Below are 17,993 nucleotides of genomic sequence, written 5' to 3' on the forward strand. Positions count from 1 at the left end.
TCATGAGCACACTCCATAATGGCTTAGACTTGACCTGAAAGACTGTGGGATAAGGACCCATAGGAACCACCTGTTCCCTACATGTCTCAACCCCACAATTCCGGCGTCTGTGCCACTTTTTGTTTTAGAACTGTCTCTAAACCATTCAAGCTCCGCTGGTGGAAGAGGTTTTTTTTCCCTCTGACCATGCCTCCCTAGAAGGTATGACAATCCTGAAGGGTTTGTCGATCGAAAATCTTTGTGGCATCTGATCTGATATCATGTTCAGAGCATTTCCCTGAATCAGGATGCTAATTCTGCAGTGCCCCCTGCTGCAGCCCGAGGCCGACCAAAGTCCCGCCTGCTGAAGACAATAGGCACTCCTCCTAGCCATAGCTCGAATGACAATGTCCAGGGGGGGACGAGGTTAGGCTAGAGCTGCACCCGGCGCACTTGGAAAAGCCCTAATGATAGCAAGGCAAGCCAACCTTTGGATGCTAGCCAGACCAGCTACCGCTATCTTAGCCTCTGTTTTTGGCCACCAGGCAACAGCTCCAAACATTGGTGCTGGAGACATAAAGCCAATACAAAAGCCTCGGCTTAAGTCCCCAAGACTCCACCTATAACACATCTGCATTGAATTAAAAACCATTTCCCTCTGGTGATAACCCTTTCCAGATGGGTTCCCCAGTTCAGGACCCTATCAAGGATTACTACCCTGGATATCCTCAAGGACAGAGGAATGTACCTGAGGGCCACAGAGACCCTGAACAGCCTACACGGCAGGGAAAGGAGAATATCCAACCCTCGCTGCAAGTAAACTGGTCTCACTCTGTCTTCCCCAGGAGCTTTATATGGACTAAACGAGTTAATCGCCCACTCAATCCTGCTGAAGGTTACTACACAAAATGCCAAACTCCATTGTGAGTGATCGGCACACCCCGCAGGTCTCCCTCCAAGGTAAATGATTGATTCTTGTCATTATTTCAGTTTCCCAAGTAACCCAAGTTTTTGCTCTCCTGAATAGAGAGAGCCCTGACTCTCTTTCTCAGAGGCCCTTTCAGAGTTTCATCAGGCTACTTTGGATCTTCTCCTGTTAATAACAGGACAACTGAGATCAAATAACCATAAAAATATATAAAAAAAACAAAAAAAAAAACAAATAAACCCACGATTGCAGATGTCAGATTTGTCCAGCTGCACCATATTGTTAATTCGTACAATTGTGTCAGCATCATCGCTGTCTGGTTAGTAGTGGTATACAAAAAAAGCTGGATGTATGTAACCAAAGTAAGAAAATAATGTGATTTTGTACAGAAAAATAGATATTTGCAATGAGTAAATCATTATTTTAGGTTCAATACATCAGACTTCTGCGATATATTTGTATATGTAATTCATTTAATAAATTAACAGATTGTAAACGATTGTTAGATCAGTTTTCCTACAGTATCTACTACATCTGCTTATGAACAGTACTTTCCAAATAAATACGTAGTAATCAAGGGTTATTTTCTGTGAAATTGTGTGGTTGCTGCCAAGATTGCATCTTCTCACATTGCATTTTTCACCTTTTTTCTCAATGTCAATAATTTTCATAATCAAGAAGTCAAAATTTTAAATTAAGAGTAAAAGAACACATACTAGCTTTTAAGTTAAATAACAACCACAATGAAATTCAAATTTTGCAGAACATCTTTTGCAAACTAATCATAACTATACAAGTATGACAGATAACATAAAAATAATCAACATTGAGATAAAAGGTCAAAAATTATATTTAAAGAAGAATTATATATGTATTTAAATTACAATAAAATACTTACAATATGTTAAGTGCAATGCAAATTAGCACCAAAATCCAACACGCGAAAAAACTTTGAAATTAAAATTAAATTTTAAAGACTTTACCAGGAGAAACTTTTTAAAATTTAATAATTTAAATGTTTCCAATTTAATTATCAAATTGAAAATTGGTACGGTGTGATGACTAACGTATAAATTGTATCACCAGTTTGTTCTTCAACTGTAATAGAGAACATTGAAGTCTACTTTGATAATGAAAAATGGGAAGATATCATGACTCATTCTGATGCCAGGATCCCAGTGCGTCACAGATGGTTTATACAACACTTTGTCTGTGTAAATGATGGCCATGGATTGCATTTTTGTACTTCCCGGAAATAGAGTACCAAAGTTAAAAGAAAATAGACTGAAAAGAGTTTTTTTCAAAACAGTAAACAATATTTATTTGTATTTGTTTTCTTTCAATAATAATTAATCTCTTTGAAACAAAATACTAAATTGGCTCTCTTTTATTGTCATTGTAGCTTTAGAGTCTACTTCACTTTGACAATAATTTTATTACATTAACATCTAACCTTACTCATGGAACATAAATTTATAAAACCATATCTGTAAATTATGTTGCACTGTAATGAATTCAATATTTTCAAAACAATAGATGTCTATGGAAAACTGTACTTTGATACTCAATATGAAAATATCACTATACTCGCAGTTATGGATTAAAACAGTTAAAATCATAAGGACATATTTTATTGAAATATAAAAAACAAACAAAATTCACAGGAATACTCCACGCCAGCTTTTTACCAACCTCTCTGATAGTAGTGGAGTTGAGATCGGGAATAGATGTGACTTTTCTAAGCAGAAGGTCTAGGGTAACTTTCTCTCTATGGAAATGACTGACGCACTGCACCATCTGTTGAACCACCACTCCCAAGCTTATCTCTTTGCTCAGTGAAGTCTCTGAAAACACAACTACATTAGTCAACATTCCAAAACTCCTGAGTAGACTATCTGGATTGAACACTCTATGAAAGAGAGCGATACACTTGAACATATGATGTGTAGAAGCCGAATATCGAATTTACTCAATCTTCAACAAAGATTCAGATTCGAGAATCATTTGATAGGATTCGACAATCGAATCTGCGGAGGTCAGCTGCATCATTGATTATCGGCTGTTAGGCAGTACAGAGAAAATGAATTGCTAAAAAGTATTTTTGCCCTACTTTATGTTTTAATAATCGTAAATAGATAACCTAATTGGCAAATGATTGTACTTTAGTAAATAATATTTTACTTGCAGTTAGTATATTCTACTTTTACGTATGCGCAACCACAAGTATAATGAATTCATTCATGGATGACAGCTATTCAGCAATACCTACATTAACAATCTCAAAAATGTGATTATTTTCCATTTTTTGTATAAAAACCTGTACAACAAATTATTAAAGTTTGGTAAATAATATTTTTCTAGCATTTCCGTATTTATGTACATGCATTGCTTCAAGACTGCTTCATATATATTCAAGGATGGCAGCTGATCACCAAAACACAAATTACTGATTGCTAAATTTGTGAACTTTCATCTTGGAGGATTGTTGACATGAACATAACGTGATAACTGACACAACTAAATTGTTTTTTCTTTCTAATTATTTAATATTGTATCTTTGATGCTAATGTTATTTTCTATGAATTGTGAAAATAAGGTCTATTGTCTAAAACATGCTTTTGTCATATTAGTTTGCTGTTATTATTTTCTATATGTTCATGCATCACCATAAGTCTGCTGCGTTTATTCACGGGTACTGCTTATTGGCAGTACACAAATTATCAATCGCTAAAATTATTTTTAACTTTTTAAATCATAACTAGGAGTGGTTTATATTTTTTAAACACCATGTTGAAAATAGGTTTAATAAGTAATACAAATATATCCCATATTATTTTCAAATTTAAGACACATATTATGGAAGTCTATAATATAAACTATCACATTAAAGTAAAATGTAGGAGATATGACTTGGTTCTAAATATACAGCTATTTTTCTGAACCTCTGCAAATCCCTTTAAAATAGTGATATTCCCGGATTACTTTTTATGTAATCAAACAGTCTCCAAAGGTATCAAAAATGGCAGAAATCAGATTTATGTTCATTTTTTTTATCATTCTTAGGGTAAAAAAACTATTAGAATTTGAGAATTGATTTTTTTTAGATTCAATCTCGTATTTGAGTTATGAAAGTTCTGGATTTGCCCATCACTACTGGGGCACAATCATTTAGTTAAATTGTACCAGTCTTATTACTTCTAGCTTTCTCAGAGCAAATAGGGAGTGTATACAGTTAATATCAAAATGAAGATTAAACCACAGCATATTATATATATGCAATATAATATTGCATTTCTAACAGTTAAAATAGAAGTGTGCTGTATATGGAAATGTTTACTTATTTAGAGTCTCTACTGGCTTGGAATGTAGCAGATCAAGCAAGTCCAGTCCATCTGATAATGAAGTTGCAATGGTCACATGATTACAATACAACCCCTTCCCAAAAAACTAGATACCAAACCTAACCATCTCAATCCAATTCCCTCTCATAAAAGAAAACCTTGACTCAACCCAGTTCCTTCAAAAATCTATAAGAGAACTATACCTTTCTTACTCCTAGCAAATCCACTATCACAAGCAACAACTCTGAAAATAAAAAGGTTTATGCTTTTTGGACTAAAAACTATAAATTGTAATGGTATGGCTAACATTCATTGCACTGATTCCATACCCACCACATCATTCCTATTCTAGATTGTCCAAATACTTAAAAAAAATTAATTTGAGTTATCCAAGAGCAAATACTGTCTTCAGATAAAGGGCACAACCATAGCTATCCATATAGACCCTTTCTATTCCAACCTTTTCATGGAAAATAAGATAATTTTATCTAGAAACAAATCATCCACTTCACTGACTGCATTTTGTTGACAACATTCTCATGATCTAACTTACACTAAACCTAAGCTTGAAATCTACACCCTTACAAGACTCATCTCAAAACTTCTCATCATCACCAAATCACTTCATTTAAAAACCTTCTCTGATAAGGATATTAAGCTTGAGGGAGATCTTTTTCAAATTTGATCTCCACATCAAAACCACAATCAAATACCTCCAACAACATTACATATCTCTCCAATATAGTCTAACAACTGAGGCATAATACATCAACAATTTAGTATTGATTGGATAGATGAGCAATTACATAGACTATTAACCGGCCCCAGAGCTTTTAATTCCCAGTCAGTCTCTAAACCATTAAAATGTCCATATACACAATTCTCCTGGATTCAGTGTTAGTTGCTGTGTTCACTCAACTTTTTGTGTGACTGTGCAACAACTGGCCAGAGGTATAGTCTAATCGTTAAGAGTTCTTAATAAAGACGGTCGACTTTGCAATCGGCTACATCAATGATGACCTACAGAGTATATCCTGTTGGTCTGCCAAAAATGGTCTAAAATTAAATGTTAAGAAATGTAGTGCAGTCCACATAGCGCCACAATAACTTGTACAGTCCCTTAACGAGAGATCCTTGGCAATTACTTTAAATGGGGAGGCACTCATGACAAGTGACAAAGTCAAAACTCTTGGTGTCACATTAGATTGTGATCTCTCCTTTTCTGACCATATTAGCCTGAATATTCAACGTGCAGTTGGTAGATTAAGGGGACTTTACCGATTTAGAAAGTTGTTGCCAGAGGCAGCAAAAATTCAGCTTGTACAGTCACTGATTCTATCAGTATTTCAATACTGTTATCCTGCGTATGGCAATAGTATCTCAAAAGAGAATATGGGGAGGATACAGAAGGTTCAGAACAGCGCCATCAGGTTTGTGTTCTGCCTCAGCCGCCGTGACCGAGTGTCGCCTTTCAGGGAGGCCCTGCACATACCCCCCATGGATGTCATATGCAGAGTGCTGACATGCTGTTTGGTCCATAAAGCTCTCATTGTTGGAGAGCCTCAGTACCTCTGTGAGAAACTCTCCCTTCAGCGTGATGTCGCTTTGAGAGGCACCCGGCAGGACGGACTCCTCCATTTCCCGAGGATAAGTCGTGAGGTTGGCAGGAGGGGGTTTGCCTATTTCGGTCCGGCATTGTACAATGGACTCCCGGCGAGCCTCAAAGACCTTTGTCTTGCAAGTTTTAGAGAAAAAATCAAATGTACTCTAATTAGATAAGTATTTAGGTTAAGACCGAATTTGTATTTTTATTGTATTGTTTGTTTTGACGAAAGTTATTTTGAAAAGCTGTTTATACAGAAAATTGCTTGAAAATAAAGGCATTTTTAATTATTTATTTTATTTACAAGGTACCCTCTCATCAGGTCTGAGAAAGCCACATCTTAATGTGCATTATTTGGACCCTATGGCCCAAGAACATTAATTACCTTTAACATAGGTAGCTAAGATACCTTTCCTACAGGTTTGAGAAAGCTTATAACATTGGAACAGTTTGAAAATAATACATATATAACTTTGGTTATTTAATATATTGAATCATTAATTAATACTGAACTATTTGGCATGGACTAATCCCAGTAATTAATACAATATAATTAATTATATCTCACCTTTATTATTGAGAACGTTAGACTCAATTAGGTAAGGTTGCAGAATGACAGATGTGGCAGGCTTGTCTAATCCACAGCTGGCAATCAGGTTCCGTGCATACATCACCAGGTTACCTGAGATCTACGGCCAAAAATGTCAAATGTAAATCATCATCATAAAAATTTAAAGTTAATAAGACAACACGATAAAGTATTTAGAGCTAATACTTTAACAATAGTCATTAATAATAATAGTAATACATTTAATAATAGTCATTGAAAATTGTAACTGTACCTTGATTGTACACATAGAAAAGCTTAAAACTTTATAAATTAAATGCATGTACACTTTTAGAGGACACAACATTGATATCTTTCAGTTGTAGCAGAAATTTTGTTTTCGTCTTAATGTATGAAAGTTGTTTCCGACAACTCTATTCTCTGAGGCATGAGAAACAGGACATACACAAACCTGCATAAATGTCAGTATGACGTCAGCCCTCCGTTCTCGGTTGTTCCTATCGGGATCAGCAGAACTGGCAAGATCCTTAAGAACGGACTCGGACAAAACAAATCTACTGAGCAGTGCCAACATGAGGTTCTTTATCTTGTGGAAGTGAGACGTGCTCTCCAGTTTGATGGTCCTGTCTCCACAGCCCTCTCTAATGACGCGCGCCACCTCTGTAACAGGATAAATGTGACTATCTGTGCTCTCCGTGATCAGTTGGTGATGTCTCAATTTAGAACTATATCCTACGCCAATACCTTGGTTGGTTGACCTGGCGATGATGGCAGTCAACTGCTGGAGCTCCTTCAGATAGTTGAGCTGCATGAAGGGGTTCCCACATCGCAATACCTGAGTCACCATGTCTCCATGGCTCAAAATGAAATGCAACACCTACAATACACACAAAGAAGAAGTTATGTACTTTGTTAACAGTTATTTTATATTATTTTAGTATTATATGACAATAAGCATACTGTACTATTGCAAAAACGTTCTACAACAAAAACTGCATTAATAATTCTATTCAAAATTTCAACTTAATTACAGCAACATATAACAATAGAAAGATGGTACTTTTCATAAATTTAACTTCAAATTTGATATATTAAAAAAGTTTATTAAACATCATAATATAAATAAATTAATGGCATTCAGATATGAATATTAGAATTTTAAAACCAAAGTTAATGTTTAATTTAGCTTGAGTTTTCACGAAAAATAGCATTTAATGTAGTTATGTCATTGGCGTCATGTGTCTACTTTGTATGAATATTTTACAATAGTTTGAGTTCCCCAATATCTCAAAGATATTGGTCGCACCTGTGACACAGCCGACTGGTTCTCCACACCCAGCGATGATAGGATCGTCTGGCACAGAGCCAAGGCTGGAGACAGCAACTGGAGATATCGGCTGCTTACTGAGGGCACGAAGTCCAACTCCATGCTGTTCACTCGGGACCTGACACATCAAGTTCAGATGATCTTGGATTGTCCAGTGCTATTTTACTTTACAGACTGGAGATTTTGGGAACTGTTAGGTTTGGTTAATCTCTAGATCTTAAGGGTTTTATCAAAATTGTTGAAGGCAATTTACATAAACACATTAGCGTCAATAGTCAAATTATTGATGTCTATATTAATTTTTAAGGTGCAAAAAATTAACAAACATTTGTTTGAAAATTGTCTTTGTTTTTAGTCAACAGTATTATGATAGCCAAATCTGCTCACTCTGTGACATATATAGAGATATTAGTAATGTACGTTGTCAACTTAACCTGAACAATTATGTACAAAATAAATAAAGATTAAGACCCTATTAACTCTTTAACTGGCAACTGACATTATAATGACGATCTGAATCAATCCTGTAGTGGCAGTTGATATGCCGTGTTGACAATTCATATAGTACATAAGTAAACACTACTACCACTATTTATATACCACTTCAAACAGAAAGAATTGCTGATTTCAATGATGAAATTTGTTTCGCTGTTTTAACAACAGTGATGTCCCCATGATGTCATAAAACTTGCCTTCTGCTCAGAACGATCATCTTCATCAAGCCACTTTGAATCCAGTGAATTGTCTGTCTTGATTCAGTCACAAAAAGTATTCATCTCACGAGATAGTGTTAATTATTTATAAACAAGTTTATTAAGATCTATTTAAATCGATTAGTAGTGTTTTTGTTACTAACTTTATAATTTTCTATGTGAATGTTGTAATTATATCATAGAAATGGTTTATTATATTGGTTGATTGCTTGTTTTACGCTCATTTCAATAATGTCCAACATTTTGCTGATAAATCGTCTGTTTTAGAGAACTTGTTGCCATGACAGCTCATATAAACTAGGCCTTGACAGAAACATCTAGGTTTCCCTTTATGCTTTCTGGAACCCCAAACTCAGCCAATACTTCAGCAAAAGCTCAAAATTAATATTTATTTATTTTTAAATTAGTATATAATCAGTGAAATATTTCCATGTATCAAATTTTACAGAAGACAAAACTTTTGATCTATCGAAACCTGTTGCTCTGAACACCACTGTCATAAATTTTGAAAATTAGTTATTAATTCATTTATTATTTTGTAGTGCATATAATTCTCTAAATTTTGGAAACATTTAGTCTAAGAATTATATAATTTTTTAAGTAATCGTTCCCATAGTAACAAATTTAGCCTTTTGTGTACTATTTGTGATTTTTTATAAAATATTTAATTTTTTACAAGAGAACCTGGATACCATTATATATTTTCTGAAACTAGATAAACTGAAGCATAAAATGGCTATAAGCATAAGATTCTAATATTTGTAATATTATCACATATTACAAGGAGCAGTACCACCACTTTTCAAAAATTAATAAAATGTAAAATGAAAAGAATTATAGTTAAAAATTGTTATCTAATTATTTATGAATAATTTTTGTATTACCATAAGTATCTCCGCATTTCCCCAAAAATATAGATTAGAAATAATAAGATAAATATATTTTTTTGAAATTTTTAAAGTATGGGTACAAACCACTTAACCCGGGACCACTCGCGCCCTTCAAAATCACGTCATCACTCGCGCGTTAGATTTTTTTTAACAAATGATATTTGTGGGTTTTTTCAAATAAAACGCAGTATATTTGTTCTAAATCTGATATATATTGAAACAAACTATTTTGAAGCAATTAAATAGGCACTTTACTATTTAAAAATTTTTAAATATAATTGCTTATTTAACTAATAAAAATACATATTCTTATACAATTTTTAAATTATTCCTATTTTACATTGTTAAAGAATATATGTTCCCTATTCCATGTTGTCTTCCCTTTCCCTGCATTGCTGGCAAGTAAGTGTTGTCCTTGCAGTGTGCTCCTTGCAGATGGCAGACGTACAGACGTGACACTGGTGTTGGGGTAAACCGGTTCTTCCGCAAGGGACAAAAGGCACAGCGCCGTTTAGTGTTGTCTTGGTTCTGTCTAGGTGGTGGCGGCGGCGGTGTGGAAAATTGGCCCACTCGCTGGATCTTTTGCCTAAGTCCAATAGAAAGGTTGGTGAGGGAGACTCTCCTTTCAAGGTGTGGCATCGCTAGAGACCTGGCGAGCTGGGTCAGGTAGAAACGTCTTGTTAAGTTTCTCCTGTGTATTTGCTTTGTATATAAATTTGAGAGTTTATTCCTCCTATATTCAACAAAGCGAAGAATAGTGTCAACGGCCACCTGTTGCTTATTCGAGAGACATTGTACTCACTTTTGAGTCGATCCACAACATCAACGCCTCCTTTAGTGTAATTATAAAAGGTAATTACTTCAGGCTTGCTGCTGGTTTCATCAATTGTAATCGTCTTTGTGCATTGTTTGAAAGCATAAGCACATTTTTTACCCTTTTTTGGCACATATGATGCCAGAAGACATTTGTTGGGTGGTTTCCCAAATGCAAAAACTGAACTACCTATTGGACGCCCTTCAATGGATGTTAGCTCTGTTGGAAGTTGAGGTTTGTTTTTTCTTATAGTGCCGACTATGGTCAATCTATGATTCATAAACAAGTTGTTGGCTAACGGTACACTGGTAAAGAAATTATCCATAGTGACATTCCGCCCTGTTCTGTCAATGGGCTCTATAAGGCGCATTACAACACTATGAGCATCATTTGGTACAAAAAACGGTCCATGAGGTTGCTTTGCCAAATAAACCTCTAGCTTTGCTGTGTAAAATGTTCTGGCATCACAAAAGTGCATACACTTTGATGCCATATTTAGCAGGTTTATTTGGTATATAAACCCTAAATTTGCAACTACCCCGAAAAGCCTCCAGCATCTCGTCTACCCGTTGCATACTCGCTTATAGTGTATTGCATCTGTACATTTTTGAACAAATGTCTCAAAAACTTTACGGATTGGGGCTAAATTGTCCTCTGCTTTTCGAGCAACCCTGGTAAGTTTTGTCATCAAATCTTAAGGCTTGAATTATTATTTGGAACTGCCTTTTTGAAATTACGGCTGAAAAAAATTCTGGGGTGGTGCCATCATCTTTCCACAGCTCATCTATATTGATATGATTCCCTTTCTTCACTCCCGCCATGTAGAGAACGCCAAAAAATGCTTTCATCTCAATGATGTCTGTTTGGGAAATATCTCTCACTCCACGGCTATATGACTGGCTCATAACTGTAAGATGTTGGTTTGTATAGAGCACTATTTCTTCAATCAAATTATCAGGGAAATAAAATCCCCAGCAATCTACAGCATTATTCAAGCCTTTGGCTACATTTTTCACTCCAGGCAACCTAGTTACAAATGTTTTCTCTAGGTGTCTTAGTACTCATTGACACTGGTTTTGTGTACATACCAAGTAGTAAATCTATCTTTACCAGTGTAAACACTAGCATTTAAATTTGGATTTCTTAGGGGTAGACCTACTTGTTGAACACGCTGGTCTTCAGGCAGCAACTCTTGGACCTAGTTCTTCGCCCGACTGCTCAGAATTAGGGTTGCAACTCTTGGGCTAGTTCTTCCCCTGAGTGCTCAGAATCAGTGCTCGAGGTTGATATTCTGGCTCCAAATCTGTGTCCGATAACACCTCTGGTGGCAGTTCATCGTCCTGTTCACTTATGTACATTCTCTTCTTCCAGCCAAGCCAGAATTCGAAATTCACGTACACCTTCCATAATTTCAAAGTCCACAGAACTAAACTATCAATATAACAATAAGTGAACACTAAAAATCACCATAGTTCGAACACAACAATTGTGCAAACACTCGCGTCGTTAGAAAAAAATTTAACAACGGCAGTTACGCGCCCGCTCGCGTGTTAGATTCACACTGACAGGCGTGCACCCCCCCACTTTCACTTCCTATTGTGACCCCCCCACCACCGCTTACCCTCACCAGTGGTACCCAACTCTTAATCGGAAAAGTCCCACAAAGGCAAAGAAGATTTTATAATGGTGTACATAGATATTTACCAATGTTGTACTTAAAAATGTTAAAAACCGTTAGAATTTATCTAACGCGCAAGTGATCCCGGGTTAAAAATGGCCTGCAATCATGGGGTAAAATGACACCAGTTCTTGGGTTAAAGTAGGAGTAGGGGTGCAAAGAAGAAATCTAATTTTGCCCTTCAATGTGTTTCTCAAACAATACAATAAAATAAGATGAAGTTTATTTATTTCCTCAATGATAATTTTCCTAACAATATAAATAGCACATTTCATTGTAAGTACTCTGGTTGTTTACGTTTTACCTCTCAAAAAGCTACCTAAAAACTTCCAATAAAAGCCTAAGGACTCTGAAATATTAAAAAATCTCATAATTTCTGACGCATCTCTGAAAAAATAATCATACAATTATAATTACATGTTAATACAAATTTTAATTAATGGCTAAAGAAGATAAATTTACCTAATGATCTTACACCTCATAAGTCCCAAAACAAGACAGAGAATATTTATTTTACTTACTGTGGATATCTTGGAGCAATATCAGGATGACTGTCAAACACCTGCATGGATGATAGACAGGCCAGACAGTTCTGCTCCAACACTAACTCTGCCCCACTGGGAGTAGAAGCCACTCTACACAACAGTGCCTGCAACATCACATGGACTATTAGTATGAGACGATACTTAAGATATCACAATCTTTTCATGTCAGTTTCACTAATGATGTGTTGAAATTCAATATTGAATCCACTGAATCTTCCAAAAGGTTTCAGAAGTGGGAATCTGTCCAGATTCACCACGTTCTGTTTTTGTGAGATTATTTGTGACGTAATTCAAAGATAGTATGTCTGCAAACATGGCATCATAAAAAAATAATACTCCCTCAGATGAGGTTAACTTAGGTTGAAAAATGCATTTATGATTTGAATTTTTTAGAATTGGTAATACATTTTTTTAAATTCAGAACTGGATACATTCAAGGTTTTACCATCACATTTGTAGGAGCAAACTGAAGAAATATTATTGGCTTGTTTTAAACAAGGTCACAAATGTTGTAATAGCTAAAATTCCTACATCATTATGTCAGTTATCAATCAACAATAGAATTAAAGCATGAATATTAAATATACATATTAACATCTCATTACCATCTTGGACTCATACACATAGAGAGGGCGCAGGGCGATAGCCGAGGATGACAAAAGATCTCCGAGGTCCGAGTCCGCTGCCAACAAGCTGTCAATTAGGAATTTGAGGTAGCCCCGGGCTGAGAGGAAAGAGATCCAGTGCCCATGAGGATCCAGCTCCACCATCAGGTCCAAGCAGGATAGTGCCAGCATCTGAGGGCATCAATATCTTTATATATCAGGCTGGTGGAGGCTTTTAATGATTATGCAGTCTCCAGAGTAAAGTTTGGTGTGTAATATGAATCTGCCTGCTATCTCCCCATATTTAATTTACACACTGAGATCTAGAACTGCAACAAACCAAATGTTTGTTGTTTAAAAGTTATCATAAAATATGAAATTATTATTTGAACTCAACATGCTACATACAAAAGTAAAGCAGCAGTAGTATATCCAAGATCTGAGTTTGGTAGGAACCAAAACCTACCATCTCAATTTTATACGAGGTCTGTCTGAAAAGTATCCTACCTGCATTCATATCTTCACATTAGTGCTATTCTTTGTCATCCGGACCTTGGCATTCTTCGAAGTAGTCCCCATTTGATTGAACCACACACTTCCAGCGGTGCTTCCATATCTTAAAGCAGTCCTCAAACGTAGATTTTTGAATGACCTTCAGCTCGAAGGTCGCATTACTTTTGAATTGTCTCGATGTCGTCAAACTGCATTACTTTTAAGTTCGTGAGGGACTACTGGTTATGCTCATACCCTACAGAGACGGCTCGGGCACTCTGGTGTGAAGATACAAAAGCAGGTAGGAAGTACGATACTTTTTGGACAGAACTCGTAGGTGAAGATGGGGGTTGAAGGATTGTCATTGTCTACATTACCACTATGTATTAAAAACAGAGGCTTTTTGGAAAATTTGGACCGAAACTTTAAGAAAGACCACTAAGCTTAAATTAAACAAAATAATCTGTTATACTATAATATATCCTCCTTGTAAACCCGTGCCTGAAGTTACAGACCTATCTCATATAACACATGACCTAATTATAACATTTACTCTCTCTAATCTTATGTGAGTGAAAATCCTCTCTGAGAACACCTCCAAATCGAATTTAGACCTATCAAAAAAATTTCTAAATCTTGATGCACACAAAATATATTAACCAGCCAGACAATAAATATCACAAAATTTAGTATATAATTATATTTTGGCAGATTTCGTTGACACTTATACTGCAATGTTCGCAATGAGAAATGGAGATGTGGTTGAATATATAACATATAGGTCTAAATAATATCTACTTAATTACAATTTCCAAATATCACATCATATTTGATGCATGAGCCAGCCTACTACCGGACTGATCAAAACTACTCCAGGAGTTTTTGTCTCAGCAACAGTCTGATGGCAGTAAACAACTCAAATTTATCACTCCTAAATCAATATTTAAGTATTTTAAAACTAAAACATAATGAGATGTACAATTTAATTTTTATGAACATTTATTTATACATTTATTTACATTTCAGAGGTTTTTTATTTTTTTGTATAAAAAGGTTTTGGGTGAGGTCGGCTGCTTTAAGTACAAACTTTTTGAAATTTAGCATTATGTAATTGATAACAATTTGGATCATGCCATATATAAAAGTTCCCCATTCTAAATTAATTACAGCCTGTATTTGTTTGATAGTATTGTACTGAAACTGACCTTGCAGATATCATGGCCTCCAGAAAAGTCCTGACACAGGGTAACTAGTAGCCTCTCACCAAAGCCCAACAGCACCTGGAGGCTGGCGTGTTGGCTGACCCACACGGGCTGGAGCACAGATCGCGGCTCGTCTAGCAGACTGACGTAACTACCAGATGACTCCATGGTTGTGGGCAGAGCTGGCAGCGGTTCACACTGCTGGCGGCTAAGCTGCAGGAAGCTCAACAATGCCGCGTACAAGTTTGCTCTCAGCTTCTGTGATGATACTGGTCAAACAAACAGTAATTGACAATCTCTCCATGTTACCGATTTTAAGGCATGAACAATTTTACAACCATTTTAATTATTCTATTATTCTGATATTAGACCATTTTTGTTAAACAGACAAAAGTGCCAACGAATATTTTACAGATATACAAGAAAAAGTGTAGTACCAATTTCAGCAATTGACATACAATTATTGGAAAAAAATTACAGCTTTGATATATTCTACCAGCCGACTTTTATATTTATGTTTTTATTTTGTTAAAAATGTTTATAGAAGCCTAACATTCTATATACTCAAAACAGCTTAATAGTAAAAAAAAACACAACAAAAATGAAGCTTACAGTGATAATTTTTTTCAGACATGTCACTCAAAGCATTAAAAATCTCCACCATATACAGAAACTGAGAAAAAAATTATATTTTATTTTTAGCCTGTCCATAAATGTTATAAGATTATATAAAAATATAAAATTATAGTTTTAAAGGACAATTATTTTAATTTTTTTATGGTACTAACCATTTTAAGCTCTGGGCCAAAATGTTTTATAACTTACCATATGAAAATTTTTGAATGCGTAAATAGTTAAACCTTTTCTTACAAAGTTAAATATTGGTAATTTTGGCAAGGTAATGAATGGCACCATAGAAATATACTATCATAATTTATATTAGTTAGGTTTTTATCGTATCTATTTCATATTTGTTATGTGAAAAATGTTATTTTAAGATCCTTGTCTTATTTTACTATATAACGATTTTTAAACATAAAGTTCCACAGTAGTTTTATACAAATCCACAAGAAGTTGTAAAATAACTTTTTATTTTTTATATAACCAAACTTAATTATTTGTTTCAATGGAATTTCATTTATTACAATTTGTTAATAAAAACAAATGCATGCTGTGATCAGTATTTTTCCAGAGACATTTCTTTATTATCGCATTTTTCATAAAATTATTGAAAAAACATATAATTTAACTTTTACTGAATGGCTGATCATGAAGAAACAAAAAAATTTTTTGTTTTTTAACTAATCTATGATTTTGTAGAAAATTATCTCCATACTTTAAAAACCTATATTTTTTCCAAAGAAGGACACATATTTTTACATCATTGACGACTTAATTATGATTATGATTGTTCAAGATTTAGTAGGTATTAATGATTTACTCCTAGACTTGAGCTGAGTGGTGTGGTATGGTAATAAATGTTGGTACTTCCTGTGGCATTGAGTGAGGTATAAACTGCTGTTTTATCCAGAGTTAAACATCTGTATGGCACATTAATCACTAAAAGCACAATGCTATAAGTTACAACATACTCCTATTTATAAAAATTTGTGGCAAAACTTCAAAATTTATTAACAGAATTGAAAAACGACAATTCAAACTATAAATAACAATGTACAATACTAGTTATAGATGAAAATAATAAAAGAGGGCCAAAGGTTGATTCTAATACATTCCAATACTTTTCAAAACATTAACAATAATAAATATTAAAATTACCATGAGATGTAAACAAGGTTATCTATAATGTAAGTTCCATGGACAACAACAAGATTTTAAAATATCTGTTCATAACTTATATTGGTCTGGTATCAATTAATTCAAAAGAATCTTTTAACATTGAATACAACAATGCGAACACACCAAACAGTAAAAACCCACCTGAGCTGAGAATCCATTTGAGCATGCAAGACATGATGTCCTTAAGGATGTTCTCCTTGGCCTGCAGGAAGGCTGCTAGTTTGGCCCCAGCCTCAGCGACACCCTCACTGCGTCCTGAGGTCTGAAGGCTCAGTTTGTTCAACTCAGTAGTGAAACAGTTGCGGACGCTGACAAACAACAGCAGCACTGCACCCGATGACAGGATCGCCAACTCTGCCATCACCGTCGAGTTTAACACCTGGGGGATACAATAACAATGTAGCACACACCCCTATGACTTATTCAATAGAATAATCTTGCACTATAGTACAACTAATGAATGTATTATTAAGGACAATATATAAGTACTAGTATCAATGTAAATTTTTAAATGGACTCTTTATTATAAACTTAAATACTTGATTTAAACAACTCATAAAAAAATGTGTCACCTATAAAAAAATTTTAGTTCTAGTAATACAAACATTATGATAACATTAGGTTTATAAGAATAACATTAAAATGGATTATCAAACCTTAGTGAGAAGTTCGAAGATGATCTGAAGCAGCAGACTGAAGCGCAATGGGAAGGGCAGAGAATCTGTGGGGGCCACGGAGAACAACACCTCCGTCACTTGTCGCCAGGCATCCAGGTATTGCACTGTCGCAGAGGCTAGGTGTCGCTGTCTGTTTCGCTTCACTGCGTGTGCCAGCACACTCTAAAACATATAAGTGATAAATGTGCGCCTCACACCAGACTAATCCATATGTACAAGATCTATAAAAGAACTAAGTAATCAATAAGTGGCTTTTTTCACAAAAATGCAATAAGAATTTTTAAGGTGTCATCTCTATTATATTATGTAAATGCTAAAAAAGTGTTGTACTGCGTTAAAATTTCGATATTATTTTATTTCTAAGAAATGTGCAACACTTTTTTTGTGCTGTACATTTCAGAGTTTGGTTTTACTGCTGAGATAGAAAGTAAGCATGTGAGAGGCAACATATTTGTGTGGGTGTTTATGTGAGCATGTGTGTTTTTGTATTGAAAACCAAAAAACATAGGATATACATGTTGTCACAATATGTATTTAAATGGATTTAAATAACCTTTAATATATGACCATTATCAATACTGATCCGAGTCTCCAACTGCATTTTAGTATTGGATCCTTAACTCTTAATGCGTCATATAGTTGCTGCCTAACTTTGGATTATTAATTATTACAAAATAAAAACAATATTTCTCAACGCTTATTTTATTTTATTTTTCTATGTAACGAAAGGAAAAAGTTGTATTCTTTGTTGCCTACAGCTCTGTTATTCTCGGGCATGGCAGAGTGATATCTATAAACCTAATTTTTGACATTAATACTTTATTAATTTAA

The 17,993-nt window shown here is 34.9% G+C and overlaps 1 protein-coding gene across 1 annotated transcript in view; it reads right to left on the reverse strand.

Moving 5' to 3' along the window:
- The window catches only part of LOC124370442 (nuclear pore complex protein Nup205-like), an 85,310-nt gene that overhangs the window by 11,719 nt on the left and 55,598 nt on the right, over window positions 1-17,993 (reverse strand). The window contains exons 21-30 of the mRNA XM_046828731.1: window positions 17,142-17,324; window positions 16,627-16,864; window positions 14,689-14,954; window positions 12,992-13,183; window positions 12,363-12,490; window positions 7,726-7,864; window positions 7,164-7,296; window positions 6,871-7,079; window positions 6,420-6,540; window positions 2,600-2,751 (exon numbers count right to left, since the gene is read on the reverse strand). Coding sequence (XP_046684687.1) covers window positions 2,600-2,751; window positions 6,420-6,540; window positions 6,871-7,079; window positions 7,164-7,296; window positions 7,726-7,864; window positions 12,363-12,490; window positions 12,992-13,183; window positions 14,689-14,954; window positions 16,627-16,864; window positions 17,142-17,324 — 1,761 coding nt within the window. The remainder of the gene's footprint in view (window positions 1-2,599; window positions 2,752-6,419; window positions 6,541-6,870; window positions 7,080-7,163; window positions 7,297-7,725; window positions 7,865-12,362; window positions 12,491-12,991; window positions 13,184-14,688; window positions 14,955-16,626; window positions 16,865-17,141; window positions 17,325-17,993) is intronic.

Source organism: Homalodisca vitripennis, chromosome 1, assembly GCF_021130785.1.
Source record: "Homalodisca vitripennis isolate AUS2020 chromosome 1, UT_GWSS_2.1, whole genome shotgun sequence".
In the NCBI taxonomy this organism is placed as follows: Eukaryota; Metazoa; Arthropoda; class Insecta; order Hemiptera; family Cicadellidae; genus Homalodisca; species Homalodisca vitripennis.